Source organism: Schistocerca piceifrons, chromosome 2, assembly GCF_021461385.2.
Source record: "Schistocerca piceifrons isolate TAMUIC-IGC-003096 chromosome 2, iqSchPice1.1, whole genome shotgun sequence".
Lineage (NCBI taxonomy): Eukaryota > Metazoa > Arthropoda > Insecta > Orthoptera > Acrididae > Schistocerca > Schistocerca piceifrons.
Window position 1 is genome coordinate 479092565 of NC_060139.1, and position 13937 is coordinate 479106501.

At 38.3% G+C, this 13937-nt stretch overlaps 1 protein-coding gene across 1 annotated transcript in view; it reads right to left on the reverse strand.

Annotated features, from left to right (window-relative positions):
* The window catches only part of LOC124776441 (probable protein S-acyltransferase 23), a 62420-nt gene that overhangs the window by 12925 nt on the left and 35558 nt on the right, over positions 1-13937 (reverse strand). Inside the window, exon 7 of the mRNA XM_047251439.1 lies at positions 10045-10239. Within this exon, the coding sequence (XP_047107395.1) occupies positions 10045-10239 (195 nt within the window). The remainder of the gene's footprint in view (positions 1-10044; positions 10240-13937) is intronic.

A 13937-nucleotide genomic window follows, 5' to 3' on the forward strand; every position in this document is an offset into this window, starting at 1 on the left:
TATGGCATTGCTTCAGCCCAGAAACCAAAACATGCTGGAATGCTCAGCTGTCTCTGTGAGACAATGGTGACTTCATTTATCCTGGTTTCCTTGTCCAGTCAGCTTTTCTGGACGCTCTTACACTGCTGCAAGAAGTCCTAACTTTGCCTTTCAGAAACAGTGATGGACATACTTTGCAGTGTCGGTGTACTGAATGGGTGTTCTTACTCTCTGAATGTGCCTTCTTACACCAAAGTGCTCGGTCATTAGGATGACAGCATCCCTCCTATGACATCATTTTGCTGCATTTATGCTGGAGCAGTTCACTAATGCAGACTACATGGTGATGCAACATTCCTCCTCCTTTGAAGAAAATCCATCTCCAGATTTGTGCTTATTCACATTTGTGGACAGAACATAACTTAACACCTTTTATTGGTTGGCATAAATAAAAATAAAATGCAAGATTCTTCTCTTACCCTTACTCTAATGTAGCGTAACCCATGTGGTTCATTGGCTGTCCATTACTCTTTTACTTCTTAAGGTTAACCCTTGGGGAGCTGATGCACTGGAAGCTCAGTGGGTTGACATGTTTTGTGTTTGAAGTAGATACAGGTTACACAAAGCAGTCAGAACCACAATGGTACCAACAACCGAGACAATTATGGTCAGAATTTTATTGCATTGCGTGTTTTAGTACTGCTGTACGAAATACTGTTTTCAATAATTCCCCCTGCATCTGGCCAACTCCTTTTTCAGAACTGCAATGTATGTGGTACTCTCCTCACATCTCTTCCAATCTCCCTTCCTTTCAGTTTTGAGTTGCAGTCTGGTGAATGGTACTTAATTTCTCACTTCTCCCCCATTCTCTTATGGTGGCTGGTGAGTGAGACATAATACTGATTGAAGAACAGTATCCCTACTTTGATTCACTGATCTGTAGTGCACCCGCCACTTCTCCACTGAAGAGATGTAATACCACTAGAACTGACGCACACACTGTGGCACCCTCTGTGGTAATGTCAGTTGTGCAAAGGTATCAACATCACTCCCCCCCCCCCCCCCCTTTCTCTCAAAAAGACTAGATGCATGTGGTACATCATCACTATACTACCTGCCAACTCCACTACCAAAATATATCGACAAACTATAACACAAATCTCCCATGTAATAACCTCAAGAAACATAATGAGCATACATAACTTACAAAAAAAAAGGAAACTCCTGTTTACGTTCCTGAAAACCTGTCTTTCACTGGCATTACATAAGTGCATAAGGCAGCACGTGTGTAGCAACTTGTGTGCAAGATTCTGCTTTCCTTCTCCCTTCACCTCCTTCAGAGTTAGTGGCTCTGGCATCTATGGTAAAGCATCTGGAACATCATTAAAAGGCAGTGGTGGCCTACATCGGCAACTATAATTGGACATTTACAGGCGAATCTTGCCTCTCTGGCTTGGTACAGCCCTTGACAATGCGTAAGGAATTTGTTTATTTTGCCCTTCAGTATATTGGGCCTCGCCTAGTATGACCCTTTGACCAACTCTATATACTGTCAACTTGATGGTACATTGTCCCTTCTTTTCTTCCCATTCATGTGCTATTGTATTTGCCCTCTACACTTGATTCCAAAGGTCTGAATTTTTTCACAAAATTTCTCATCGTCTCTCCATTCTTCCTAAATATGGCTTAATAACTTTGAAAGGTGATGATGTTTCCCTGCTGTATACCACATTGTGCAGCAAAAGCCCAATGCTATCATGTACTTCTGAATTATGTGCAGCCACGAGATAGGTTCAGCAAACATCCCAGTAGTGGTGGTGACTATTTACATAACAACTCAACATTGTACCAACGGTACTGTGAATGTGCTCTGTCCTCTGCATCCACTTGTGGATGCAGGGAACTATTAATATATTTGTGGATTTGCAATAGATGACATAGTTGCTTGATTAGTTCAGATGCGAAATTGGTGCCCCGATATGTTATTATCACATTAGGGAGGCCAAACTAGTTATCCACCATATCTTGTGCCACTTTACTCGATTGCTGATTCGGAATGGCAGTTATCGTAACATAATATGAACTTAGCAAGTAGTGGTTACCTACTGGAGTTTGGTAAAATGGATCTAAAATATCCATCCACACCATTTCAAATGGCTTGGATTCTTCCAACAATCTTTGCAGAGGTGTTTCTTTCTATGGTTCAAATCAACACGTTCTACACATGGCATCCATTCTTTACATACCGATCACTGTTCTGTCTGATTACTGCACCAATATTGGTCAGCTTCACTTTCTGCGATAAAGTGTGGACAGCCAACATCTTGTCACCTACTTGCAGTTGCACTGTCCCTCAACTACTTGTCTCATAGGTACTCATGATGGCACATTAACAACTGACGAGCTTCACAATTTTTGAGATGCCTCTACTCAGGCACTGCACCATTACAATCTGTCCATTCTTAAAGTGCTCATTTCAGCAGATTTCCTCGTTTGTGGTGAGTATCGTTTCTAAAATAATTTCTGGTCACCTCTGCTCTGCTTATATACTTTCCTTACCACATCACGTGTCACAATACCACCAAGTGGCATTCAATCTCACGGTGAGGAATGTTTTGGTTCATTAGTATACATTAACACCTTTTTTTACAAAAAAATGTAAACACTTGTAGCAGAACTATTGGCATGTAATTGTCTACATCATCTCATTACTACTCACAGTCCCTTGCCTTCCTTCAACCACTAAACTTAATTACCATATCAGTTACAGAGAGTGTTTTGTTTAATACAGACTCAGACCTGGGGCGCAACTTCATATTTTTCACACTAATATATCATTGCTAAAAATGAAGGAAGCAATCCGTGACAGAAACAACAGGCAGGACTGATGGTATTTATAGTCTTTACTACTACCCACTGAGTTGCAGTTCATTTACGAGGGTGGTTTGATAAGTCTCTTAAATTTCCATTAGAGAATAGAACATTTTTGTGGTGCCTTAATGGCTGGTAAGCTTGGTTATTCTAAGCATTGTATAAAGAATTTTGATAATGCACAGTGTACAGTTCATTGTTGATATCAGTCTGAATTGGTCAGTGTGTCAACTGCGATCGAAATTGGAGGAAGAGTTTTGTGGTGTTACCAAACATTTTCATTTGAAGGATTGGAGTGATGCACACATCAAAACAAAATTGGATGAAGTTCATGTGAGCTTTGCACCGTTACTGATGACCGTTTACTTTTGTATTAATGAATTTAAACACAGCCGGACAACTACTGAAGACAAAGCACACACTGACCATCCAATTGAGGTCACCACAAAGGAATCCACTGACAAAATCCACGACATGGTAATGCAAGACAGCCAAATAAAAATTTATGAGAGTGCTGACACGGTACGCTGCTCAACTGAGTGAGTGCATAATATCCTACACTGAGAACTGGCTACAAAGAAGCTGGGTGTCAGCAATTGCTCACAGTCAATGAAAAGTGCACCCAGCAGAACATTTCAACATTGTTTGGTGATTAATCACAACGCAAAACACTTTTTGTGCTGATGTGTCTCTGTTGATGAAACCTGGATCCATCATTAGAACCAGAGTCAAAACTGGTGAAAGTGCACCACAACTATGTGGTAGAATTCAAAACATAGATGCCCTGGAAAGTGAAAATACAAACTTAAACGTACACACTTGAGGCAGTAACAGTAACAATAGGGTTGAGGTTGTAGGGAGAGAGGACATACTGATGCAGTTTTTACAAAAAATGAATGCTGGTTTGGACAAAAAACTCTGCACAAAAATTCAGACAACAAAGTAAAAAAATTGGACAAAATGTTAGATCTAAAGACAGTGAATTTTTGTAATGAATTTGTCAGTTTAATAATTTTGCCCAGGAATGTAGAAAATCACTTCATGAGAAACAATTGAAGTTTATGTACATGGCTACAGCATAGTGTCAAAAGATCAAAGCAGACTAATTGAGTTACAGAAACAAGTCAACTCTCAAACGGAAGTAGTAAAACAAGCTTTACTGAACAGCACTGTTACAAATAATGAGATAGTTCCAGCTCGAACTGCATGTGAGGAAAATAAAAAAATCAGTTACTAAAGTAGTATCAGGTGTGCAGCAACAATGTTCCAATCTAGAATCAAAAATACAGACAATGGAAGACACAATGAAGAATGTAAGAATACCCCATACCCCAGTAGATACAAACATTACCCAACAAGAAATAGAAATATTAATGCAAGATTGCTTTAAAAACCTCATTAACAGTGTGCTTGGTCAAGGACAGTTTAAAGAATTTGACCCACATAAAGAGTTACATCGCATGGATCAAAAAACAATTTAAAGTTGTATTTGCATGGATTCAAAATGAATCAGAAAAAATAGATTATTGTGTTACACATGAATGCAGGTGCTAGGACATGGGGAAACTGTGTATCCGACCAGTGCATTCCATTTGCAGAATCTGAAAGTGCATTTCTCCGCAAATACTGGTCATGCGAGAAACAACAAAGTATAAAAGAGAAATTATTTGTCATGCATAACTACAATGGGCACGAGGTACTGATATGTGACGTTCTGCAAAAACACGGTAAGCACAATAATTATCAGGACAGTCCTACTAGTGGTAATTTTGATAAATCATTTACCATAGAAAGTAAGGAAACAGCGTCGCAAACATTTGATGATTCTGATGAGTTATTACGAGTTGTTGATCATTTAGAAGAAACAGATTGTGAAAGAATGCTGAGGGGATCAGAGCGAAATATGACTCACTGTAATCAACGTTTTCAATGAAATGACGCTCTGCAGAAAAAGAATTATGGATCTCAGTCATGGGACCAACAACATGACAATTCAACTGCGACACAAGATACGTGAGAAGACAAACATTTGAGAAATTACTGGCATAATGATGACCAAATCGGAAACAAGGAGAGGAGAGAAAATGACTTTGATAGGTGTAACCAGCAAGCAGACAGTAGATGATGGAAGAATTCTGGATTGTTCACCACTCAGAGACGTGGATGACAGACCTCAAGAACACGCGCGATCTCCAGCAAACTAGAAGTTGTTTTGGATGAGACCCTCTCTGGAATGTCTGAAAAGATATTAGGGCTGAACTACTGACAGAAGATATTCACGATGTAGTTGAAGTGTTGGATCCAGTGATTGAACTTAGTGTAAGTGGTCGTAAAATTACAGAAATTTTACATTCTGGTAGTTATACTACAGCGATCTCTAAAAGTTACTATGAACAGCTTTGCGAAACAGAAGAGGTACCTGTTTTCCCTGTCAATAGCATGCATATCATTCCAGCAACTGGGTGCAGGAGTTGTGCTGTTACTGGACAGGTCTCTTAGAAACAAGATTTTAGACAGACATTTCAACATGTCGGTATTGATTCTTCAACAGTGGGCTGGATATTTGGTGGTGATTGGCTGGCAGAAAGATGATGTATGGTTGATTATGGAAGAGGACATTTAACTATTTGTAATTGGGACGATGAATTGGAGGTTAATTTTATTGGTTTAGTGAAAGAAAAGAAGAATGCATCTGCACGATTAGGAATTACAGTGATTCAGAAGAAAGCGGGTGGCAGAATTGAAGCGCCAGTATACAAGGGTCACTGCAAAAGAAATGCACACTATTTTTTTTTAAATCCATCTTTTATTCTACATGTTTGAAAGTTTTACAGTCTGTAGATACATCCTTTTGGAACAATATTTTCATTTCTCCACATAATTTCCATCCCTCTAACAACTGCCTTGAGTCATCTTGGAACCAGCACCCGTATACACGCACGGTAAAATTCTGGACCAACCTGTTGGAGCCGCTGTTTGGCAGCGCACACAAAGGACTCATCATCTTCAAACCTTGTTCCACGAAGAGTCTTTCAGTTTCCCAAACAGATGATAGTCAGCCAAGTCAGAACTGTAAGGCGGGTGTTTCAGTGTTGTCCACGCAAGTTTTGTGATTGCTTCCATGGTTTTTTAACTGACATGTGGCCATGCATTGTCGTGCAGCAGCAAAACATCCTGCTTTTGCCAATGTGGTCAAACATGACTCAGTCGAGCTTGAAGTTTCTTCAGTATCGTTACATATGCATCAGAATTTATGGTGGTTCCACTTGGCATGATGGCCACAAGCAAGAGTCCTCCGGAATCGAAGAACACCGTAGCCATAACTTTTCCAGAAGAAGTGGTTTTGAATTTTTTTTTTTTTTTTTCCCTTGGGTGAATCTGCATGACGCCACTCCATTGATTGCCTCTTCGTCTCTGTTGAAAAATGATGGAGCCATATTTCACCATCTGTCACAATTCTTCCAAGAAATTCATCTCCACCAGTCTCGTACTGTTCCAAAATTTTGCTGCATACTGTTTTTCTTGTTTCTTTGTGAGCCACTGTCCACGTCCTGGGAACCCAGCTGGCACAAACCTTTTTTAATGCCAAAACTTTCAGTATTCTGCAAACATTTCCTTCCCCTATCCCAACGTAGCATGACAATTTGACACTGTGATGCGTCTATCAGCAGTCACCAATTTGTTAACTCTCTGCACATTGTGTGGAGTGTGTGCAGTACGAGGCCTGCTGTTGCAAGAACAATCCTCAATATTGCCATGCCCGCTTTCATCACGTAACCTGCTTACCCACCGACTAACTGTACTGCGATCGACAGCAGCATCTCCATACACTTTTTCAATCTCTTGTAGATGTTTCCCACTGTCTCGCTTTCACAGCACAGGAATTATACCACAGCACGTTGCTTCTGACGAACGTCAAATGTAGCAGCCATCTTGAAGACATGCTGTGACGGCGCCACTCACGGGAACAAGTTGAACTAAGTTTGAAAACAAGCAGGAAGGATGTATCTACACAAGAGGGAGACTACTGATGTTATCAGGAGAAAGAAAACTGGTGTTCTATGGATCGGAGTGTGGAATGTCAGATCCCTTAATCAGGCAGGTAGGTTGGAAAATTTAAAAAGGGAAATGGATAACTAAAGCTAGATATAGTGGGAATTAGTGAAGTTCGCTGGCTGGAGGAACAAGGCTTCTGGTCAGGTGACTACAGGTTTATAAATACAAAATCAAATAGGGATAATGCAGGAGTATGTGTGATAATTAAAAAAAAAATAGGAGTGCGGGTAAGCTGCTACAAACTGCATAGTGAACGCATTATTGTAGTAAAGATAGACATGAACCCCACGCTTACCACAGTAGTAAAAGTTTATATATGCCAACTGGCTCCACAGATGACGAAGAAACTGAAGAAATGTATGATCAGATAAAAAAAATTTCTCAGATAGTGATGGGAAAGGAAAATTTAATAGTCATGGGTGGTTGGAATACGATAGTAGGAAAAGGAAGAGAAGGAAAAGTAGTAGGCGAATATTGAATGGAGGTGAGGAATGAAAGAGGAAGCTGCCTGTTAGAATTTTGCACATAGCATAACTTAATCATAACTAACACTTGATTTGAGAATCATCAAAGAAGGTTGTATACATGGAAGAGGCCTGGAGACACTGGAAGGTTTCACACAGATTATATAATGATAAGACAGAGTTGGGAACCAGGTTTTAAATTGTAAGACACATCCAGGGGCAGATGTGGACTCTGACCACAAACTATTGGTTATGAACTGTAGATTAAAACTAAAGAAACTGCAAAAAGGTGGGAATTTAAGGAGATGGGACCTGTATAAACTGAAAGAGCCACCTTGGGGAAGATCATTTTGGATTCTGTAGAAATGTTGGAACACATGAGGCAATACTGACTGTAAGACTTATCTTAGAAGATAGATTAAGGAAAGGCAAACCTACATTCCTAGCATTTCAAGACTTGGAGAAAGCTTTTGACAAAGTTGACTGGAATACTCTTTCAGATTCTGCAGCTGGCAGACGTAAACTACAGGAAGCGCATTTACAATTTGTACAGAAACCAGGTGGCAATTACAAGAGTTGAGGGGCACAAAAGGGGAGCAGTGGTTGAGAAGGGAGTGAGACAGGATTGTATTCTATCCCCAATCCTTAAGCAGTAAAGGAATCAAAAGAAAAATTTGGAGTAAGAATTAAAAACTTTGAGGTTTGCCGATGACATTGTAATTCTGTCAGACAGAGCAAAGGACTTGGAAGATCAGTTGAACGGAATGGACAGTGTCTTGAAAGGAAGATACAAGATGAACATCAACAAAAGCAAAATGAGGAGAATGGAATATAGTCGAATTAAATCAGGTAATGCTGAGGGAATTAGATTAGGAAATGAGACACTTAAAGTAGCAGATGAGTTTTGCTATTTGGGGGACAAAATAACTGATGATGGTCAAAGTTAGAGGATATAAAATGTAGACTAGCAATGGTAAGGAAAGAATTTTTGAAGAAGAGAAATTTGTTAACATTGAGTACAGATTGTCAGAAAGTCTTTACTGAAATTATTTGTATGGAGTGTAGCCATGTATGGAAGTGAAACATGGACGATAAATAGTTTAGACAAGAAGAAAATAGAAGCTTTCGAAAAGTGGTCCTGCAGAAGAATGCTGAAGATTAGATGGGTAGATTACATAACTAATGAGGTGGTACTGAATAGAACTGGGGAGCAGAGGAATTTGTATGGCCCAACTTGATTAGAAGAAGGGATCGGTTGGTGGGACATGTTCTGAGGCATCAAGGGATCACCAATTTAGTACTGGAGGGTAGAAATTGTAGAGGGAGACCAAGAGATGAATACATTAAGCAGATTCAGAAGGATGTAGGTTGCAGTAGTTATATGGAGGTGAAGAGGCTTGCACAGGATAGAGTAGCATGGAGAGCTGATCAAACCAGTCCCTGGGCTAAAGACCACAACAACAACAACAACAACAACTAGAGTGAAAGAAGGATACAGTACTAAACCCTCTGGGAATCCACACTTTATTTTGAATTGTACACAGGCAAAGTGACTACAAGCTGGATTACACAGGGATGGGGTAAAAAATCTGTTATCTCTTAGCATTTCAGGGAAACCTAAACCGAGATAACTAGTCCCCACGAGTGAGAGTTCACTGATCGTTATGCTGTCTCAAAGATTATTACACATTATACTTTACTGCTGTGATGTCATCTGTCAATGTATCCTTTGGCTTACTGTTATGTATAAGTCGGACCAATTAAAATGAATGCAGTTAGTTGCATAACATTTTAGTTTATCAAGTAGAGTTTTGTGGTCCACATATTCAAAGGGCATGGCGCGGTTTCATTAACAAAAGCTACACTGAGAGCACTCAACAAATATTGGCCAGCAGAAAAAAATAGCCAGTATTCTAATATAGACCACTTTCTGAAATGAAGGACCATAAGAGTGAAACGGGTCTATAATAACAGGTGATTCTGCTTATCTCTGTAGATTACCTACAAAAACGTAATTATGTCTAACTGTTTTTAATTTACTTGTGTAATAATGCTCTTCATTTTTACATCTACTTTGCATTTTTGAAAACTGAGGGTTAAGGCATCCTGCGAAGAATGAATTTGTGTCACCTTCTGAGTACATAAACAGAGTGCATAACTTAAAAAAGAAACTTGCCAATGTGGATATGCTGCATAGGCACGTTGCCTCCACACCACAATAAAAATATTCAGAAAAGTGGACTATGAGAAAACAAGAATATATACAAATAATTAATGAACAAAAAATTTGCACTGGCATAATTGCAGAAGATAGTTGGTACTCTAAAATATGTATTGTTTTATTTGGTTTTATCATTTCACTCTTCATGAAACTGACACTGTCCTTGAGAGTTTCACTAGTTATTTCTGGCAATCATTGATCAGCAGAAATTATTTTAACTACACTGGTATCTAAATTTAATTCAGTTATTTCATTAATAATGTCCATCTTTTCCTTCTAATTTTAAAATTTTAGTTCCAGTGGAAAACAAGTAACCATCTGACCCTTAAAAAATATTTAAAAAAACCCTTCTATTACTGTCTTATTGACACAGATTAACAGCTGGCAGAAAAACAGTTCCATTAAATACATGATGCAAAATAAGACACACATCAAATAATCTTATGCACTAACCGATGCCACAGCTCGTTTACGCCATTTATCCAAGTAAGCTATCTGTTGTATTGCACGGTGATAGGCATCCGTGTTGCATGGAACATATCCTGGGTCTCGTCGATTGGCTATTACCCAGCTCATCCACATCACTATGTTCCAGTAAATAAAAAGATAGTGGGAGCCTCGAAGTTTATTCCATGTGATGGGAACACACTGAAACCAGAAAAAAATTATTATTGCAGAGAAAATTAATATAGTGAAACTGTTAATGTAGACTTGACAGATTTTGTTAGTGACAAAAGTAATCAAAACACATACATGCAACCTGTTTTGTTGTGAAAGCTCTATTTCATGCTGTATGCATGCATCATAAATTCAACAACTATTGACCATTCCAGAAAAAGTCAGAAAACGGTAGTGCATAATGAAAATTTAAAGGTGAAGGGATATTAACTTCTATTGAGAAATACCAGAAAATGTGAAGGCAATCTATGGAATATTACACTGTTCAAACTTATGAAGAATAAAAAGAACAATTTCAAAGATCGAAAAATACTTCATTGGGTGCAACCTACTCATTTCAAGTTAAGCTGAGTAAGCGGTATTCACTACAAATCATGTTTTCCATCCTTTATCTCATATCACCATCATTGTCTCTTTACAGTAACTGAACATACGTATTTAACTTCCAAGTATCTAGAGACTAGACATGCTGACAAAAATAGCAACTAATTGTTAAATATAGTTACTACACCTCTGTTCTGCATATAAAAAAGCCACGACAATGTGATAAATATGCCAATGGCCAGAACAAATTCACCAGATCTCATTTGTTAAACATTTTACTTCTCACGGTATTTTCTTCATTCCACAGAATATGTTATGGTGATTCAGCATAATTCTGTCACACTGTTTTTCATTCTTCTGAGGATAAAATTTTTAATCAAGTTGCATGCCTGCAATATTAATGTAAGGTGTCAGAAAACTGTTTTTTCCCTTGCAGAATGTATGTCAAAGTTTTGTTTAGAAATTCAAATACCTCCATGTCGTCATGATTTAGTACTAGTAGTAGTAGTTGTTGTTTTGATGATTATTCTCACAGTCATTAGGTGTTCCTATGGTTATGCACAGATGTGGATTCATGGAATACATGCAATGGCCACAAAACTCAGTCATATTATAAGCTAAGGAAGATGTCCACCATTCTGGTCTCACATGAGCTAACTGGACATATGTGAAATTATCACACTGCTCTTCTGGACATTGTCAGCTTTTCAGACCTTGGAGTTGCTACTTCTCTATCAAGTAGAGCCTCAGTGGGCATCATGAAGTTGAGTGGACCATTGTTCCAGTCCTACCACTAAGCAAAAATCCTGGCAGTCAGCCACAGTGACCACTCAGTTGCAGAGATGGACTTACATTACTGCTGAACACAGATAATGTTTGATGAATGAGGTTCTCCCAATTTCATAAATTCTATTGAATGTAATACCAAGTGCCTAAGTGATTGATCACATCACTTGCTCCATACCACTGGCAGTACTGCCTTTGGTAGTTTTTACACTTAGACTATTAGACTTTTACATTTTTGTTATGAACTATCTATATTTAAAGTATGACTGCCATATTTGTGTCAAAAATGCAAGCGTGCATGTATGTGTTTTGCATACAAAAGCAGTTCTCTAATATTCATTATGTATACTCTGTCCTTTGACATCTGAAGAGAATTACAAAGTGTAAAAATAAATCAATCCCTAATACAATGACATGTTCTCTGTATGAAACAGTCCAACCATCCAAACATAAAACAACAGAAACAATTTGGGAGGCATTTACTGCTACTGACTGTAGCATCTGTAAGGGTCTTAACTGATTTCAGTGTCTTTCATTGGACACTCAGATTCAGGACTTTAGGTTAGTTGAACAGTGATATAATTGTCACTGTCTCTTCTTTAGTTTTGATATTTTATCATGAAGGCATCTCATGTTAACAAAGTATTTCACTTTGAATAGTCATAGTAGGCAATATGGTTTGAGTTTTCCTGGTGTTGTTCCGCTCAGTCCAACACTGGTCAAAAATTTGGAATCCCTCTTGAAGAACCCTGTCGTGCAACCTTCTGGCAAAACTGTAATCTAGAACAATAGCACATGCACACAGAGCACTGTGAATTTTATTTGATACCTGTTCTCACACCAAGATTAGTGACACAGGGTAAGCAGCATTAGAAGAAATAAGTATATACACATGTCCACACTTTTAGAAAGGCAGAAGTACATGCATAGATAACTATTGCTTAAATGTTTTGTACAAGTGAAACTGAAATGTTATTATAAGCTACCACAAACATTATTTGCTAACAATGGTTGGCACTGACCTGGGTTTTTTTTTGAGCATATGGATTAGAACACTTGGACTACTATTCACACCCACTTGTACAGGGATGAGGTTCTTCAATCATATGAAGCTTTTTCACAAATGCAGTTGACAAACTACTCTAATGGATGAATTTCTTACAAACAAAGGCATCAGCCACACATACCAGCCAGTGAAGTCTCCAAACCTCAATCCTATGCTACATATCTGGGATGTATTTGCGATATACAGTATAACCCCACTTTTACGTTCCTGGAACTAACGTTTTCCCGTGGTTTACAACATTTTTTATCATTCCCGTCAAACTTCCTATGTCCACAATATTAATTTGCACCCAATTTTGTGTCAGCATATTTATAATTTTCCTGCGATTTAATCATTATGAAAAAAGATTTGTAGAGTAAAAAATGACGCTGGCCGTCCAGTAGTGTTTTCAAATATTACGTGGTTCAGTTTCTTGACACCAGGGCACTCTACTCAGCGGATTTGAACCGGTTAACATGTAAAAGTTGGAACACTTTGTGCCGTATCTTCCACTGCTGCCATGCACTACTTGGCGTGATGGCTGTAACTAGGTTAGTTCGACCCATATTTAGCGTGTTTCGGCATTTGGCCTCTTGCAGCATTAGTTGGCACCGTCATTCACTTTGTGTTCCTCAAATGTTTTTAGTTTAAACACCCCCCCCCCCCCCCCCTCCTCTGTCTTCGCTATTTCATCTTGCAGAGGTACTCAATGTCTTATAATGTGTTCCTTTCTCCTGTTTCAGACAGTAGAATGTTTGCTTTGAAATCCCCAACAACTTCTGATTGTTTCAATTTATGCAGGTCTTATTAGCCTACCTCTCTATAATTGCATCATTTTTATTCTGCGGTTTATTACCAATAAATAACAGTCAGAATCCACATCTGGTACTGGAAATCTTTTGCAATTTAAAATTTGTTTTCAAAACCTATGTTTTACCATTATTTAGTCTAACCAAAACCTTATGGTGTTTCCATATCTCTTTCACATATAATTCTTTTCTCAGGGTTCTTACAGAAAATGTCAGAAACGATTAAATTGCGCTCCGTGCAAAATTGTACTAGGTGACTTCCTCATTCACTCATTTTCCCCAGTCCATGTTCTCCTACTATTCTTCCTTTCCTTCTTTCACCTATTGAAGAATTCTACCGCAATTTAAGTTTCATTTCCTTGCCAAATCAAATGTAGTCTTTTGACTGAGCTTCTCAATCTTAATTATGTGCAGAGGTAGTAGGCAAATATACTTTTACTACTATGGTGTGTTTTGGCTTTGCTCCTCTTTCTACTATGATAATGAATTCACAGGAATTTTGAAGAAATACTATGAACAACCCTATTTTTTATTTATTTTTATTTTTTTATTTACATGTTGAGGTCCGCAGGACCAAATTGAGGAGCTAATCTCAAAGGTCATGGAATGTGTCAGTACATGAAATTACAACATAAAAGTAATAACAGACAAAAATAAAATGTTCATGAACCTGAAAAAAGTCAAGCCATACGTTTAAGTAAACT